At 52.7% G+C, this 17,948-nt stretch overlaps 5 protein-coding genes across 5 annotated transcripts; 2 read left to right on the forward strand and 3 right to left on the reverse strand.

Moving 5' to 3' along the window:
• Positions 1 to 801: 801 nt before the first annotated feature.
• On the reverse strand, positions 802 to 1,608 carry AYO20_00721 (hypothetical protein; the record flags this gene model as incomplete). The annotated part of the gene is made up of 1 exon (XM_022639030.1): positions 802 to 1,608. The coding sequence occupies one exon, from the start codon at positions 1,606 to 1,608 to the stop codon at positions 802 to 804; it is 807 nt and encodes a 268-aa protein (XP_022504821.1).
• A 4,092-nt stretch (positions 1,609 to 5,700) lies between these two features.
• AYO20_00722 (hypothetical protein) lies at positions 5,701 to 7,189 on the reverse strand (the record flags this gene model as incomplete). The annotated part of the gene is made up of 4 exons (XM_022639031.1): positions 5,701 to 5,751; positions 5,813 to 6,409; positions 6,477 to 7,055; positions 7,154 to 7,189. The coding sequence occupies 4 exons, from the start codon at positions 7,187 to 7,189 to the stop codon at positions 5,701 to 5,703; spliced, it is 1,263 nt and encodes a 420-aa protein (XP_022504822.1).
• A 1,687-nt stretch (positions 7,190 to 8,876) lies between these two features.
• AYO20_00723 (hypothetical protein) lies at positions 8,877 to 10,369 on the forward strand (the record flags this gene model as incomplete). The annotated part of the gene is made up of 3 exons (XM_022639032.1): positions 8,877 to 8,997; positions 9,069 to 9,506; positions 9,564 to 10,369. 3 exons carry the CDS (start codon positions 8,877 to 8,879, stop codon positions 10,367 to 10,369), a joined length of 1,365 nt encoding a protein of 454 aa, XP_022504823.1.
• An 800-nt stretch (positions 10,370 to 11,169) lies between these two features.
• Positions 11,170 to 12,039, forward strand: AYO20_00724 (hypothetical protein; the record flags this gene model as incomplete). Its single annotated transcript, XM_022639033.1, has 1 exon — positions 11,170 to 12,039. The coding sequence occupies one exon, from the start codon at positions 11,170 to 11,172 to the stop codon at positions 12,037 to 12,039; it is 870 nt and encodes a 289-aa protein (XP_022504824.1).
• Positions 12,040 to 12,851: 812 nt separating this feature from the next.
• Positions 12,852 to 14,452, reverse strand: AYO20_00725 (hypothetical protein; the record flags this gene model as incomplete). Its single annotated transcript, XM_022639034.1, has 2 exons — positions 12,852 to 13,184; positions 13,232 to 14,452. The coding sequence occupies 2 exons, from the start codon at positions 14,450 to 14,452 to the stop codon at positions 12,852 to 12,854; spliced, it is 1,554 nt and encodes a 517-aa protein (XP_022504825.1).
• Positions 14,453 to 17,948: the final 3,496 nt, after the last annotated feature.

A 17,948-nucleotide genomic window follows, 5' to 3' on the forward strand; every position in this document is an offset into this window, starting at 1 on the left:
GCCTGATGATCCTCCGTCACCTCGTCGCTCCCTTGGCACGTTATTGCGCCATAAAAAGGGATGCCCGCGTAATCGAGGGATTGAGGGATTCAAAAAGCTGACAAACGGCGGCATTCCTTTTAATTTATGGGATTATTGGCGTCCATAATATTAAATCCTCGAAAGAGAAGCTTTTTTTCCTCCTTGGTTTTTTGTTTTTTAAACGTTCGAGGACTTGAAACTTTGTCGTGAGGCTTTCGGTTTACTGCGATTATTCTCGAGGGGCGATCACTTACTTGTCCGGGGTTGCTCAGCCTTAGGGCCGGGGCGAGCAATAAGGCTGCGCACCTGGACAGACACATCCTATGGTGCCATGGGCGACTCTCTGACCACAACCACAGCCAACACATTTGTGAGATGAATCATTTTCCTCAATTTGGCATTGCATTACAAGAGATGTACCATACCAGCTCCAGACCTTGCCGCAAACAAAGCATTCCGGTCCCAGTCCTTGAATCCCAAAGGATCCCTTCTATATGGCACCAATCTAGGATGTTCAATCATCCCACTGCAACCCCGAATATTCGTGGACAAAACCGTTGTCAAAACACGCCAAATCATTCCGCCGTTTTAATTCCTTCCTCATGACGCCCAGTAACGCAAAGCTCAAAGTGTCTGCATCTCGAAAATGAAATGGACCGGACCATTTGTGCACCCTTTCATTCGACTGCCTGGACATGTCTTCCGCCCTAGCATGGGTGAAACGGCAGCAGCATCATCACATATGAATACATGGAGCCCTCCGCTGAAAAACTTCTACTCTTAAATCAGTTGGGCATATCTCGCACCCGCAAAGGCGGCAACACCGGCGGATACGAAAAGACCAGCCCACACCATCATCCCCCGCTGAGCGCTCTTCTTCATGAAGCTCTCCATGGCTTGAGCATCGTTGAGCTTGGGGAACGGAACGTCCTTGGGGACAGGAACTCCGAGGATGGCGCACAGTGGCTCCCAGCCGTCGCGGACGTCATAGAAAAACAGTCTCTCCTTGGGGACGACCTTCTTCAGATGCTCGATATGTCGATCCCACATGGCTCTGGTCGGTCTCTTGGGTTCGCCGGGGCGGAAGTACAGCTCACCGACACGGCCGTCGTCGAGGGCGTCGTGGTATGTTCGGAACCACCGCAGGGTGGGAAGGGGAGCCAAGATCCAGGACAAGACAGTCAAGTTACCCTTCTCCACGATCGGGGCCAAGCTGTTCCACCACTTATCGGGATCCCGCACGGTGCAGATGACTTTGGCGTCGGGGTAGATCTCCATGAGTTCCTCGACAAAGGCGTTGGAGGGCAGGTCGGTACAAGCAACATATCCATCCAACATCTCCTTGACACCCTCGTTCAAGGCCTTGCGGTCTGCTTCGTTCTTGACAGGGGTATGTTTAATGATTTCAATCCAACGTTTAATGTGAGCCTCGGGTGAGTTTAACATTTGGGTGCCGCCGTGATAACAGGGGCCATCGAGGAGGTAGGAACAGGCTGCTCCGAATGATGTGGTTCCTGTTCTGGAGAGACCGGCGCCGATGACTTTGAGGGACTTGCCGCTCTCGGGCTGAGATGCTGTCTGACCCATTGTATGTCGAGGATGTTCAGGTGGGCGATGTCGATGCTGTTGAGGGAGAAGGTGAAAGGTCCCTGACGCAAGACAGTGCAAGGGGATGTGAGGTCACTGATGGAGTTTGACAGAAGGCAGCAGTCCAGAACGCAACGAAGCGACAAGTCAACCAAGGTAAGGAGAGAAAGAAAGGGTTGATGAAGTCGATTCAGGAGGGGCTGGAGCAAACACTTATCTTTTTTTTTCCCTCGACGCGCGACCTGACGGGGAATGGTGGCTCTGTCAATGGGCGACCACAGCCATGCTAAAGGAGAACCAGCACGCTGACTTTAGGGCCGCGATGTGAATTGCAACAATCCTAAGGAGAAACTACGAGATTTCCTGTGTCGCGCAGATCCACTTTTGAACGTGCTCGGCCCCATCCCTGGCAACTATACTGTGTTAGACCGTGAATCGGCTGTTCAGGACTAAGTCAGAATACGGGTCGTGACTTCGCCAACCGCCCTTCCAGGAGGGGTCCTTCAATTTGGAGACATCGATGCTGACGCCGATCTGAGAGGAAAACCCACTGGCGAACTGAGGATTGAGGACAGTGCTCGGACACCGCAAAAGGATTCAACACGAGGCACAGAGTTTTGAACAAATCTCTAGTGCGACGATCAGATTTAGCTGCGGAAACGCGCACCGCGACCAGCATGGCAGCTCAGCCTCAAGCCCGTGCCCTCTATACGACCCTTCCTCGCTGTGTGTATTCCCTTGCAAAGGCAAATCTTCCCATGCCTTTGTACCCATCCTCTGGCCAGCCACACAAGGTGTACCAAGACAAGGACATCGTCCTCTGACAGGCAAATCCTCCGAGAGATTTCTGCAGGATCAATCGTGAACGAATGACAGGGGCAAACAGTTCGAAAGAGTGGAGGTGTTATTGAGGAACTGACTGCAGAGAGTTAGCCAATCCACAGGCTAGGAACAAATGAGAAACCAATGATCACAGCATCGAAGCGACAAGGGTAGGTTACTCCAGACCGACCATATTACTTCGTCTGTGTACAAACCATCACCGACATCCGAATGCGGCTGTTTCTGGAAAAAAAGGGGGCATCAAGGTTGACGGATGCAATAATACTAGTCAGAATCAGTGTGGCGATAATCTACCAGGTGAACCCTCTTTGCCTCTTTGTCGGGGGTGGAGGTTTGGTTCGGCTGCTTCCTGCGGCTTGGCGTGTCTTGCCTAACGGTCACCCGCTTAGGGCATTCAAACCTGCGACAACACCAAGAAATCACCTAGAAGGACCAAAAATGCCCTTTACCTATCATTCAATCGAGCCGATACGCTCTCCCTAGGCCCCCGACTACCCCTTGCACACACTTGTCGGTATTCTTCCCCCCCCCAAAACTACGAAGCAGAGCAACACAACGAACAGGAGACGAGGCGCAGGGGCCGGATGTCGGAGGGCAACATCGTTAATCTCGACGCGCTGCCGAGTCGCGGTGCTGGTCAGCCACAAAAGCACCAAAGTTACATCACGATCGGCATGCTCCATCCCGGAGTTCGGACTGGTCCCTCCCTATACCTACTTCCCCCATTTGAACCTTTTGCTCATCTTGACCCGCATATCACGGCCGGCTTCAAGACCTTGCCACACTGCCACAATGCCTCGACATATGTATGTCGGTAGGGTCCTTCGTGCTGAGCCAAGGCGATACACAAGACTGGTCTACCCGTTGTACCACACCGTGTGACTGGACCGTCTGTTAATCCTGGGCTGGAAGATGCTAATTCAGGAAGACCACAAGACAAATGCTTGGGAGAAAGAAGCAACGCGGTAGGTGGTCCGCTCCCCGCTGGCAGGTTCAAGATGTTCTGTGATACAGTCCAGGCTCGACAGGCTGCCACTCTGGGTAGTGCTTATCCTGGCGAACACCGAATTGAACCAGTGATGCATGATATCGCTTCTCAATTCGACCTGGCGTGGATAGCCGCGTCTCATGTCGACGGATTCAAACCGCCACACCCACCATTTGCTCTGCTTTCACGCAAAAGTACCCTGCTGTTGCTGGTCTAGGCGACCATCGAACTGAACCCCGACAAAGCTGTGTTATCCGACAACCGGCTCTCCTGAATTGAACATAACGCTAGCCACGTCAAGGACAACAGGATTTCTTCAGGAAATTGTCACCAACCCCAGAGACGTTCAGGTGTTCAGCACGGAGTCTTGGCCAATGCTTCGAAACGGTTTGTCCCTGCCATGTGGCTTGGGTGGCCTTGCCAGACACGAGCAACAGCTGTGGACTACAGAAATGGTCCAACTGCACGCTATCGAGACGGAGCAGCGGACATTTGCCGAGGATCCTTGTTAGAACTGGGCAACTGCAATGATCTCACGAGATATCCAGTGGTGCTACACACAATATTCCGCATGCTAAAAGTATGCGGAGTGGGAAGCCGTACATTTTGGAAGGGTTGCAACATGGGCTCAGTCTCCTATGCTCGCAGATGGAGCCCCAGGGGCACGCCATCCAATATTTGCATGGCCGACAACCGATCATTGCCTAGGCTCCGATTGCCTGGGGGCCGATCTACTCGTCCGAGTATCAGCTGGCTGCTGCTATTAGCCTCTGTCAACAAATCACGCCAATTTATGAACACTGATAGTGGCTGGTGAGGCTCTTTAGCTGCAGCAACTTGTAGCTGGTCACCCCAAGTTTGGCGCCTTGAATCCAACAGTCTCATTTCCACCCAGATACGGACAAAGCAGGATATACATGCAGCAAATGGGAACTGCCCATCCTTTCTGGAGACATTGACGCGCGCGATGGTAGAGACTGGCGTCTCTTGGCAGTGCGCCGTGGACTCTAGAGTGATGATCGTCCGAATAGATGGGCATCAGCTATCAAGATTTTTCAAGACTCTGGTAAGTTCACCATCCCACCCCAAACGCTACGGACAAGCTCTTGCATCAGGTATTGGTATGTAGTGCTTGTTTCTTCTTGAGTCACCTTGTTATTGCTCTATTTCCATCTGGCACCCGAACGGTTACTCGTATATACTTGGTAAGGGCAACATAGACAAAATACCATATGGGGTCGGATGTCGGAAATTGTCCCCCGAGACGTACAAGTACTGAATGTACCCGACACCGATAGGAAAATGGCACTACATAAAACTCGATACAAACAGTACTACACTCGTCTGCTCCCATCACAAGACGGGATGTGGTAGGTATCAAAGGACGACGCGCAGAATGTCCCAGGGCTGTTTCTTGTATCTCTGGATCCAACACCTGTGGTGATGAAGATTCAAAAACGCCCAACAAACCAGACAAGACCAACGCACCTACAAAATGCGAATAACACGAGCACGCATGCAGAGAAGAGGTTATTTGACTTCTATTCTTAGCTTGCAACAAAGAAGACCCGGAGAAGAGTTTGCGCTACCTAGGCCCCTACCTGCGAGCTCCACGCGAGCCTGCTGGATACTATATACTGCATACCACAAACCCTGTACATGGTACTGCTACATAATGCACTTGCAATCCTGCGACGGATGGATGGGGGTCCCTTAGACCGGGCCTTGCAGGAAGGGAGTGAGTGAGTGAGTCAAGTTGAATACCAACACAAAGCAATCCGTTGCTTGATAATGCTTCTTTGATGATTCCGTTGAGTCAGTCGGGGCATCGGCCTCTCCAACGGATCGTCCATCCTGCGAGCTCTACAAGAATTCAAAAATACATACATTTCAGCCCAAGGAAAGCCGGGCCGTCGACACCAAGGAAAGAGGAATTTCTGAATCATCGAACAAACAAACACACTTCTAGACTGGAATAGGGAGAAAGAAATGGCTATCCAGTCGGTCAGCAGGGTGGTGTTTTTTGGCCCGAGATGGAGGCTTATCAAGCAGGGTTAGTAGACCTCCAGCATGGGGTGGCACCCTTTCTGTCCTTTGAAGAAATCGCAGAGCATCACATCAAACTAGTACTAACTTTGCCAGACTCTATACAAGTACAGGTCCAGACTGGGGCCGAAGTCAACAAGGGGCAGCACACGCCGAGGCGCCCAGCCAGCGGGATCCAAGCTCACAGGAGTTTCTCCTTGTGGGACCTTCCCTTCTCACGTTGGTCTATAGTACTGGGTGAAATCGTGTTCGATGCTGGAATATTTCTAGAAATTCCTGATGAGCGTTGTGTGCGGTTGGAGCCTGGGAGAGATTTGCTAAACTTACCAGCAGAAATGCTCTTGTCGCCTCGTCATCGCCTTCCAGACCTTTCAGCAGTTGCAAAAACTTGTCGGTTTCCAAAACCGTGTCGGGATCACTGTGCATGATCCTATTCATATTCTTCATGGATCTTGCGTCGACATATTTCAGGAACTTCTCGCGGCGGATGTCGGCGTAGAGGTCAAGGATGCTCTCGTCCGCCTTGCCCTCGTACAGGCCAATCAGGCAGTCGGCGAGGGCACCGACATCCAGCACGGCCGTCATACAACCATAACCGCCGAATGGGTTACACACGTGCGCAGCGTCGGCCGCGAGGATGATTCGTCCCACCCTCATCTTCTCAACGCAACGGTTGTGGATCCGAAACTGGTCAGTCTGTGTGATTCTGTACTCGCCAGGTTCGGGGTGGCCTGGCAGTAACTTTTTGAAGGCCGTGTTCCGCCGTTCGAGGTACTCTTCGTCAGAAAGACCGGCTGCACTGTCACCGTAAGTGACACGCCAAAGGCCTCCTTTGCCTCGTTTTGCGATCAGGCCCCAAAAGTCCGGATCGACCATATAATTCCCTCCGTCCCAGCCATGTTTCTCGAAACCGTCGTACCAGACCTGTCGCTCTAGTCAGCCTTGGGCGCCTCAGCATACCGCAAATGCGGGAGGCCTTGGGGGAACGGACGTTCTGGACCATCAAGCGAAAGTCGAATGTCTGACCGGGCCACTCTCTGCCGAACAGAGATTTCCTCACTGTGCTGGTCGCTCCGTCGCACCCAATAACATAATCGGCAGTGAATCGCTTCTTCTCCTTGACCTGCCCCTCTTCGCCGGCCTCGACATCAACCCAGGCAGACTGCTCATCCTGCCCTGTGCCCACGACCTTGTGATTGAACTTGACTTCGACCAAGCCGTTGGCCCTTTCCATACAGTGTTTATACATGATTTGAATGATCTGATTGAGAGGCAGGATGGTCATGCGATCAGGATGGTCTTTGACAACAGAGAGGTCAATCCCCGTGAGCTTTTGGTGATCGCTAACTCGACGCCAGCAGATGCTGGGAAAGCTGTCAATGCTTTGTTCCCGGAAGTCGTCGAGGATGCCCGCCCGACGGAATATCTTGGTGGCCGGGACTCCATATTGGGTCGCACGGAGTCGCTCGTCCAGTCTGTTCCATGATTCCAACACGATCGAAGGGATATTATGTTGTGAAAGGAGGAGAGCGAGAAGCAGGCCTGCTGGTCCAGCTCCCACTATGACAACCTATGCTTTCGCTGGTGAGTTTCTTGTGCGGTTGAACAAACATTTTGCGGTTGAGTGAACAATGAAGTTGTACAGGGGCTGTTGCGGACCATCCTCACCTTTTCAAACGGTTTCTTTGGTTCAATTGACCCCATTGCTACAGTCTCGGTGACCGAACCCTGCAATTTCGATGCATTGGAACAAGAGATATTTCGGACATCTTGCCCTGACTATATATATAACGCTGAAGTGCTTGATTATGCTCGCTGATAAGGCGTCCAGATATTGGCCTAGATGGTGATACGGAACGTTCCGGACTTACCGTTGCCACAACTTCCATGGCCTTTACTGGGAAGCCGGCAGATGGAAGTGTGAATCTCACAAGGAAAATACGGGGAAGAAAGAGACATGTTGGGGACCGGTAGTTGAAGGTCGGCTTTGAGAACAGAGAGGACTTGCGTGACACCCGTGGTAAGCAGTGCATGCACTCAAACATGGGGAACTGGGGGGTTGACGGCTTGGATTCCGTCGTGCAGTTTCTCTGGTCAAATGGTTATTCAGACGGGCCGACACAATTCAGTCGCGGCACAAAAAGGCCGGGATGGTTATGACGGGCTCGCCTTTCCTGGCACCATCTGCTGCTGTGGTGTTGGTGGCCTTTCTCGATGACTTGCATGATACCCTCTTTCGGCCTAGGACACCAAGTCATGTACACGTGATTGCAGATGCACCACGTGATCTCCGGGATCAAGCGAGGAGACTTGAATGTACCGTGATTGTTGGTCTTGGTTGACTGTCATCCGAGACATAACAAGTACCCCATACCCAGCAGGTACCTGTTTGACGGTGGTGAGGTGGTATGTCCAAGTCTTTAGGTCGGTACAAGCAATGCCAGTCGAAGATGTGGCGAGTCGCAGCCACAAACCTCGCCAATCACCATGGCCGTAGCCACCATCTACTAACCGATCTGGGCTTAACGTGTGGCTAAGGGAGCACGGGAGCCACCTAATGAGCCAAATGGCGCCTGGAGCCGTGGACTAGAGCCCCAGGCCAAGTGCGGGCACCACCGCCTGTTCCCTGGCCATGTTTCACGCGCCGCGTCACGCAATGGAGCCCCTGAATACCCCGAGCCAGTCAGGGCGTCCATGGGCCTGGATCTCGGGCCCTAGGGAGCTTCTGGTACGCAACCCAGGGCTGCCAGGGCACCCTAGAGCCACTCACAGACAGTCAACACGCACCTGAATGGTGATCACCTGCGTCAAATCCAAGCATAGTAACACCCCGTAATAACATTCTGCGTTGACTAAGTCTCTCTCTATAACTTTTTTGCCTCGCCTGCGCCAATGCCCCATCCCTGCTTGCCTGCGCATCTCCGTATCACTCGACTCCCCTTTCGACATTCTCTTTTGCTTCTTTTCACACTCCGACATCATCATCATCCATTGTAATTCCTACCTTCTTTGCACCCTTCTTTATCTAGAGCAACCCTTTCTCACTCTCGCTAACTTCGTTTGTTGCCTCGGCATCCGCGTGTCATCTGGTGGTGTTGGTGCTATCGCTGCTCGTTGTTGATTCTTCTTTGTTCGAATTCGACCCCCAAATTCCCACCGCGGGTTACCGTCTCTCTCGCTCAGCAACATCTGACGAATATTCTCGACTTGGTTCTTTGTGCGACCAGATCGAGCCCCGCCTGTTGTGATACCCTGGTTACAAGATCGAAACCCCTTTGTACTGCTCTCGGAGCATTCTTAGTATACCTGTGCATGTTGCCGTCGCCCTTTCATTGACGACTGCATCCGCATCCCGACCGACCTTCACACGAGAAGTATAAAACAAACCGCAATGGCGGGCCGAGTTTTTCATTTGCTCGTCTTCATTGCTGCCACGTTGGCACCGGCGGTCTTTGCTCAGACCAAGTGCGGCGGTGGTGTTCTGTGTCCATCAGATACACCGTGCTGTTCACGTACGTTTTTTGGCCCCCGGGATACCCTGTGACAAAAGAGATCAAGACACTAACAAGCAATGGGGTGGCAGAATATGGTCAATGTGGCGTTGGCGCCTATTGTCTGGGGGGATGTGACCCCGTCAACTCGTTCAGCCTCGATTCCTGCGTTCCTGCGCCTGTCTGTCAATCCAAAACCTATGACTTTAATGATCTCGACGGTGTCATGCCCAACACCAAGTATCTAGGAGATGCTTCTAAAGCTGACTGGGTCTCTTCCGGCGACCCCCTGGAATATAACAACTCGGTGCTCCTGACCATGGCAGAAGGAACTGTGGGAACACTGCTGTCTAGCACGCACTTTGTGTGGTATGGCAAGGTCAGCGCCAGATTTGCCACATCTGCAGGCGCCGGTGTGGTCACTGCGTTCATTCTGCTCGGCAACTCCAAGGACGAAATCGACTTTGAGTTCGTCGGCACCCAACTAACAAGTGCTCAAACAAACTTCTACTCTCTGGGTGTCCCAGTCTGTATGTCCATGTTCTAGAGATTCTGGAATGAGAATGAGTATGCTAATGGAATTCTAGATACCAACGGCGGCAACACCACCGGCCTCTCGGACGTGCACGCCAATTTTCACGACTATGAGATTGACTGGCAACCTGAGAGCATTACTTGGTCGATTGACGGCAAACCAGTCCGGACGCTAAACCGTGAAGATACCTGGAACGCGACGGACAACCGATATTACTACCCTCAAACCCCGTGCCAAGTGCAGCTGTCATTGTGGCCTGGCGGTCTCCCAACCAACGGCGAAGGTACCATCGAATGGGCCGGAGGTCTTGTGGAGTGGGACTCGCCGTACATGACCAATGGCTACTACTTTGCCCAGTTCGACTCGGTCTCGGTCGAGTGCTACGATCCACCCTCAGGCGCAAATGTTCAAGGCACCAAGTCTTACATCTTTACTGACGACGCCTTGACTAATGCCAGCGTCGAAGTCACCAACCAAAATACCGTGCTCAAGTCATTCCTTGGGACTGGCACCAACACGTCGGCCGGCTCTTCTAGCAACAGCGCCAGCGCCAGCGGCTCCGCCAAGACCAGTGAAGTGGCCACGATTCCTGGACTTTCTGGCGTTGGTACCGGCAGCAATGGCGGGCGTGGCGACAACACCACGGACAATAGTGGAAGCGGAGACGACGGTGGTTCTGGATCGTCAGATAGCAGCAGTGCCAGCGCCTCAGGAGCTGCATCGACGGGTTTCGTGCAGGGTGACGGCGGTGACTCTTCATCCAACGGTGCAGGCCAGATTGGCGGCAACAGCGAGACTGTCCTCAAGGGCAGCTTGTTTGCAGTTGTTGTTGCGCTTGTTGGGTTGTGCATTTTGTAATCGTGCAGAGTTTGAAATTTTGATCATATAAAACGACAAAGTATGTGAAGCAAAGAGGTGCAACTTGGGGCATGTCCGATTTAATCATGTTTTGCATTTGTTATTGTGCATGGCGGTGCGTTGCGAATATCAGGGCGGTGGAGGTGAATTCGAGTCTGATCACTCACTCTCCGCGGATACCAATATGGAGGAAGTCTATGTAATGATGGACGATTAGAGGGAGAGAATATCCTTCAATTTGCAAACATCTACAAATCCAAAAGGCTTGAGAGTAACGGATGCATATCGAGCACAGAAATAACGGTGCATTGATTGGCTGGAGCTGAAGCTGCCTCCCTCTGGTGCGTCGGTGCCACTAGGACATGTATGAAGTCATGGGTGCGCTGACACAAGTGCTCGGTACCAAGTAATAAACCGTCAGTGACTTTTTTCTCCGCAGATTAGATTTCCGACACCCTTCACACGACACTAGCAACAAAGTCTTTGTATCAATGGGGAATTGATGCACTGGTCCCCCCAATAGATATCGCCGGTGTCATTCACCTGTCCCTTTTCAATCCTTCACCGAGTACCGAGCAAGTACCCAGCATCGAAACACCTTCCGCTCTCTGCCTACATAACTCTGAGCTGGTGTCCGATCGGCTATTAGCAACTACGTCGAGACAGTCGATCCTGGTACTGGAACAAACGAGGGATTTTGCACTCAATTGCTTTGCTCCAGCTCTAGTGCTTCCGTGTGGACTTGTCACAGCGAAACACAAATAGCAGAAGGACAGAAGGGGGAATCAAAAAAAAAAAAAATGCGTGCTCCGTCGACAGACCTCCTCCGTGCGCTGCGTCACGCAACAGCCACAGCAGCACCGCGACAGTCTCTGCTCTCTGTACACTCGACCCCGTCCCAAATATCACGCTGCGTCGCGATTGCCTCTACACGCCGTCAAATATGCCATACTCCATCCTCACCGACGAGACATGTGCGGCGCGCACTCTCGACGACCGCATCACCGAGTCGCCAACAGACTCCGTCCGGTCCCTCGTCCTCTGACGCAGTCAGCCGCGCCAGACAGATCAACCCCCGCGCGCCGAAAACCCACGATCGTGGACCCCCCTCCAAGGAAGACACGCAGACCGACTTCTCCAAGATGGACATCCTGGCGAGTGCGGGCGTCGAGGAACCCGCCACGTCCATCGACGCCTGCACGGCCGACGGCTTCTACTTGAACAACGGCGTGCACACGTCCGGCGGGAAGGGCGTGATGCTGTTCGGCGGCGAAGCCTTTCTGTGGCAGCCGTGGATGATGCCCGCCACTCATACTACCGCGAGCGCAAGCGATAGTGAAGGAGGAAAACCACCACCACCACAACCACCACCCAAAGACTCTAGATTTACAGCCTTCCTCAACCCGCGCGGCCTATTGACATTCCCGCCGTCCACGCTTGGTCTCCTCTCCCTCCTCTACCCGAAACCAGACCTCCTCATCCTCGGCACGGGGCGCAGGCTGTGGATGCTCTCGCGCGAGACGAGGAAGTTCCTCTCCGAGGACCTGGGCATCAAGGTCGACGTCATGGATACCGCCAACGCCGCCGCCGCGTATAATCTGCTGGTCATGGAGCGAGGGGTTGAGGAAGTCGGGTCGATTTTGATTCCCGAGGGTTGGGCTGGTCGATAGGTAAAGTAGGTGGGTAGGTAGGTAGGCAACTAGCGGAGGGGATGGCGGAGATATAAACTGGCAAAGACAAAAGAACCCTGGCGTGCGTGGTCTGGACCGGCATGGCCTGGTAATAATGGGTACAGTGCAGTGTAAGAGGCACACAGGGAACTGCTACCAGAGACGCTGTCGAGCTACCTACCTATCTACCTTACTCCCTACCTTACTACCTCTTTAGGTAGGTACCTATTGTATGTAAGAACGCAATCGCAACGTCATTACCAAATCCTCCCTTTGCCTTGCCTTGCGTGATGCTGGCCTCGTGCAAGGAACCACTGTGAATGTGGGCGAGTATGCATCTTCATTCATATTATATTGGCAATGGTCCAGAACAAACGGCAAATAGCCAAACGGCAAACGTCAGGCTTCTGGTGCTTGACTAACTCGCTCGGTACGTACTTAGGTGCATCAAGGGGGTTATCATGCATTCGTGTACCGAGTATGTATGTAGTCTCTACCTACCTACCTACCTACCTACCTACACACTGAGTACCTCGTACATGGCTCTCATTTCCCCAACACAACAACACACTTACTTGTAATGTACTCCGCTTCCATCCCTCCATACGTTCATACGTACATACATCCATATCTTGTCTTAGCATACCATGGAGTTTTCGACCAGGTCGCTCAACACACCTTAACCCTTTGTGCGGCTTGACCTCGTCGTGTGTTTTCGCAGCCATGCGACGATGGAGCTGGTTCGACCTTGTAGTCCCATCCTTGCCCTCTAAGAAACACTACTGCCGATGGATGACCAGAGTACCAGATGTTCACAAACCTGAGGCCTGGATCACCTGCGAGTACACTTTGCCCCGCGACACCGCCATCTCGCTTTCCCACAGTTGTAGCAGAATTCCGTCCCGCACCGACAAGTCATATGGAGACATCCCGAGATCCGCTCCACCATGGTCTTGCAATGCGGACACCGCATCCACTTCCGGGTCTCGCTCAAGTTCAGTAGCGCTTGGCCCGCGGTGTCTTGCTCGCAAATAGTTCCTGCGTGCACCTTCTTCTTGCACAGTCGACAGGTCACGTTCGAGCAGCGCGGGCACAAACCCGTCTCGCCGACATAGTTGGCCGTAGGGATGAAGGCCGAGCATCTCCTGCTGTGGCAGTATGTCGGGTTTGGGGTGGAAAGCTCCTCAAGTACGGCTTTGTACGCGCTCTGGATTTCTGATGGAAGCCACCGAGAAACGACATCTGGCTCGACCTGCACGCTGCAACATCGGAAGGCCTTCTTGTCCTTTACTGCCATCTGAATGGCTGTCTCCAGACAGGTTTGGCAGTAACGGTGCTTGCATCCTAACCGGCACGTTTGCCTCCGGGGGACAGGCTCGGTACAGGCGGTGCACTCAACCGGCCTGGCTGCACGCGTCCTCGTTTGCTCCTCTTGTCCCTTGTGACCTGCACGGCGTTGCTGCAATTCCTTGCGGTGGGGACGCTCCAACCCTGCAAACGCTTGTTGTTCTGTGGCCCCATCTTCTTTAACATAGCGCGCAGAACTTTCGTTCTTCCGAGTGTCGTGTTTCCATGCACCCTGTACGTCTTCTGTCACACTCAGACCGATAGAGATAGCGTCTCGGTCTGCTGTTGACGACTTTTGCCTTTCTCGCTTCTCACGCGCACTTCCAACACCACCAAAGCTTCCGATTGCGCCTGTCCCTTTTACTGGGTTAGCATCTCGAGGTGGCGAAGACCGAATACTGTTTGGCTCGTTTGGTGCCAGGAGATTCTGATGCGGACGAGAGATCCCAGCTGGGACCGGGACTGCCGATTGGTTTGTCGCAAGACCCAGTGCTCTTTTGAGCCATTGGAAAGGACTTGTCCCCGGGCTGCGGCGCCGTGGCAGTAATGGGCTCAATGACCATTGGCTCCCCGAACCCATCAACTCGTCTGTCCAGGTCGATTGGTGTCCATGCCTTTCTGGCGACGCTCGCATCTCGTTCTCGATCTCGAATAAAGCTCGAGCAAGCTTCGCGTCCTCCTCCAATTGACGAGCGTCTTCTGCCTGTATTTGGGCATGCATATCCCTCTGGGTTTCCTGTATCGCCCTGTTTCCCTCCTTTTCTTTCTGTGCTGCAGATGGTCGTGCCATCTCTTGCTCTTGATGGATAACGAGGTCGACTTCCCTGTTCCATTTGTCTTGTAACCTGCGGATAGGCTCAAACAAGGCTTCCAGCTCTTCTTGTTCTCGCCGGATGATATCATCTTGAGCCACCTGTATTCGGCTTCCTCTCTCTGACGACCGATTTGGCTCTGCCACGAGAAGTTCGTGGTAGTCTTGTGGGGCGTCCCCAGCAAGCTCCATGGCACACCTGCGATCATGTTCAGACTGCCTCTGCCGTTCCCATCCTGAGTGCTCCATAGGCATCATCGACCTTGTATAACGTGTACCCATTGAGACAACATCGCCATCATTCGAAGGTCTCTTCCACCCTCTTGATCCCGACTCCTCCTCGTACTCTTGCAGCAACCGCTCAATCCTTTCTCCAGACAGTGGTGCTTGACATCGGTTCCGAGTTGGAGGCAGCTGGCCGAGGGGAGATCCAGAACCATGTGAGCCAAGCGACATTGCGGTACTTGTACTTCCATTGAGTGAGTGCCCTGTGTTGAACGACGGCGACAGGTCACCAGCATGGGCTTCCACCAGTGCGTCACACGCGGTGACTTCCGTAATCGGATTGCTTGGTTCGGTACGCAAGGGTGGGAGTGATCCGTCAAGGTTGTGATATGTAGCCGACTCATTATAGAGTGGAGGGTCGAGGTACCGAGGAACGTTGCAGAATGGTCTGTAAGTATTCTTGACTCCAAGGAGCTGGCTTCCGGCCAAAGTAGGACCGGTGTCATGTGTATGGTATGAGGGACCTGGTGTCCTAGGGCAGTTAGGTATTACCCATTGACCTAGGGTTGGATCCATTGCAGGGACATAGCCGTCCAGGTAGTGAACAGAAGAAAGATTGCCGCCCGAGGGCAAGACTTTCGTTGTCTGCCTGTCTTCCGTGCAAGGCTCCATCCAAGAGCTATTTGCTTTGAACCCATGAAACGTTCTGATGTTGGGAACAGCCTATCGAGTGCGTTCAAGTCAGAGGGGTCATGGTCGTATTTTCCGATATGAATACAGGTTAAAGCAGTCGTATGGTGATCGACTTGGTTTCCTCTTCCCTCGCCTTTTCCGAGGCACGGCTGTTGATGTTTTCTAGACAAGTATTTTCCAGAGTCGACTAACAGGAGGCTAACTAAACAGGGTCATTAGGACAGTCATATGCGATAACCGGGATCAGAGGTTGAGGGGTCAGGCAGTGGTTGATAAGACAATTTGTGGTGTGGTCGAGCTTAACCCAGGGCGCAGCCACCCCAAAGCCACTTTCATGGCCTCGTGGGGTGAAAGGACATTTGCTTAACGGCAAAGGATAGGTACAGGTAGATCAAGCAGGCAGATTTGGGAGAAATAGAAGTCTGGGCATGGGTGTGAGGCTGTGCAGTTGGAGGCACACCGCGAGGAAGAGCATCTGTCTGGCGTTGTGGGTTTTACCTGGCCGAGGCTGTCAGGCTTGTGAAGACATGTCCCTAGGAGATGGATATCGTCCAACAAGAAGCTATCTGATCAGTCCACTCCATGTCGTAGTAAGTTGGGATTACGCCTTGTGTTTTCTGCCTCTTCTTCCTCACAACAAGGCGCGAGCCGCTGCAGTCTCGGTACGACATGTCGGCATGAGGCGACCAGTAATGTTCGATGCAGAGAGTCGATTGATGCCGCTTTCAGTCTAGCTGCTGCCCTCCAGAACCTGGCTGGCTGGTGAGGAAGTCCCATTATTAGCATGACAAACAGAATATACCAGGCAATAGGATCATCATCCGGCTGTCGGGACTTGCAAGTAGCGCCTTGGTTCAGCTGGAGGCATTGCACATTGGTGCTATTCGTAGAGAACCGGTCAAGTAGATGCAGAACTGGAGTCTACCAAACTCATAGTCAGCCAACAAACGGGAGTCCCGGTCAGTCCTCTCAAAGTCTTTCAGGTAGGCTTCCGCCTTGGTGGGACATATACAATACGTGACACATGTCTCAAATGTCCGAACCAAAGGGCCTGGGACGTCTTGTGGAGGTTCTGCCATATAAAGCACCGCGATCGACGACATATCGACAGTCATTGCCCAAGCCTCCCCGTAGTTAATGATCACGATGGAGTGGTGGAAGTCCAGTATAGCGTACGTCGGTCTCAGCATTACACCTAGGCACCCCCTTGTCGTTCATTCTTCCAAGCACTTGTGTCGAGAACACGACGAAACTATGATCTTGTGGAGAAAAGAGTTCTCAAAATCACCGGTAAACGAGATTTTCAAGTCAATCCACCTCATGAACTCGAAGCACTACAGCCCATGCAGTTTCATCTGGTAGAGGGACGCTTGTCGAGTGTACAGGGTTCGCGGATTTGCTTCAGACTGGCAGCCATCGTCATTATGGTAAGCCCGAGAGATTAGAATGCAAGGGTTGCATAGCTGTCCCACTGGGCGTGGTCGCTGATGGTTGATATTAAGTACGCCTTCGTATTGCTCCGCCGTGTCCCTGGCAGTTTGACTCGGTCGTTTGGATGTCGGCAAGCTTTAGCAGTGCCCGTTTGTCGTCGGTTAGCTAGGAACTTCCCTTCCATTCAGCGCATACGAGTAGCGATCGATGGAAACGGGCTTGGATATCATAATGGAGAGCAAGGAAGGAAGTCGGGGAACGGTGGATGAAGAATGGAGGATCGACTTGTAAGTAACGGAAGAATAAGTGATTAATTAGCGCATGTTTGACATTTCCTCAAATTTAGGCACAACACTGGCAATCCCAATCCTTCTTCTGCCCCCCTCTTCCTTGTCTACATCATCGGCAACAACATCACGATAAATCTAATAGTCGTCGTCTCGTCCGTATTCAATCCCCCTGACTTGATATCCTAACAATGTTGCCATTCATCGTCTTCTCGCATGTGTACTAACCCACAATCCATCTCCACAACCTGCGGACTTTCTTTCCGCCCCAAAAGCCCACACGAGCACAATACTATTGTGATCAGAGTGCCAAAGTCGAAATCCCCGGCTTCCGCCCGCCATCCCCGTGCTCACATTCAACCCTGCCAAAACATCCCTTCGACACTATTCAAGATCTCCAGGACACCTCGCCTCCCCCACCCACAATCGCCGCAAAAACCGCTCTTGCTTCAGCCCACTGATCATCTTCGCGCGAATACAGGTTCCCTCTCGATGATGTTGACTCCAGGATAGTACTCTGGTGGTCTGTCAATCCACGGTGGACTCAACCCACGTCGTCCGCTGCGTGGCCCCAGAAACACCGGTCTTGGGCGAGTTGGAAAGGAGCTGAACGTGGTGACCTCTTCCCAAGGTAATCCTGACGGCAGATGACGTGATGGTATCCTTCTCGTCGGCCGTCGTTCAATATAGTCGTCGTCGTTGCCACACGGTGGGCAGCAGAAGAAGACAAGAAAGACGAGGATGCAGCCGACAACTGTTATTGGTACCCAAATCTTGGTGCTGTCGCCCATTGCGCTGGCAGGGTCACAGTTGGCTATCGACAAGATCGTTCGTGCGGCCTAGGTAGGACGTTGCTCCGATGACTCTGCGCCAGCAGGATGGTGGATGTTTGGCTCGGTAGGAACAAGTGTAGGGGATGCTGATGAACAAGGAGCAGCTCGCTACCTGCAATCTATACATCCAGACTTAACTTTTAATAGGGTGCAAACGAACTGGATCAAGCTGCCAACCTGTTTGTACTTGTCAAACAGCCATGGAAACCACTCGAAATGGAGACCATACCTCCAGCTTGTCTTGTTTGACACTGGCTCTTGGAGTGCGTCAGCTCTGATCTC

Source organism: Fonsecaea nubica, assembly GCF_001646965.1.
Source record: "Fonsecaea nubica strain CBS 269.64 chromosome Unknown Scaff3, whole genome shotgun sequence".
Taxonomy (NCBI): Eukaryota; Fungi; Ascomycota; class Eurotiomycetes; order Chaetothyriales; family Herpotrichiellaceae; genus Fonsecaea; species Fonsecaea nubica.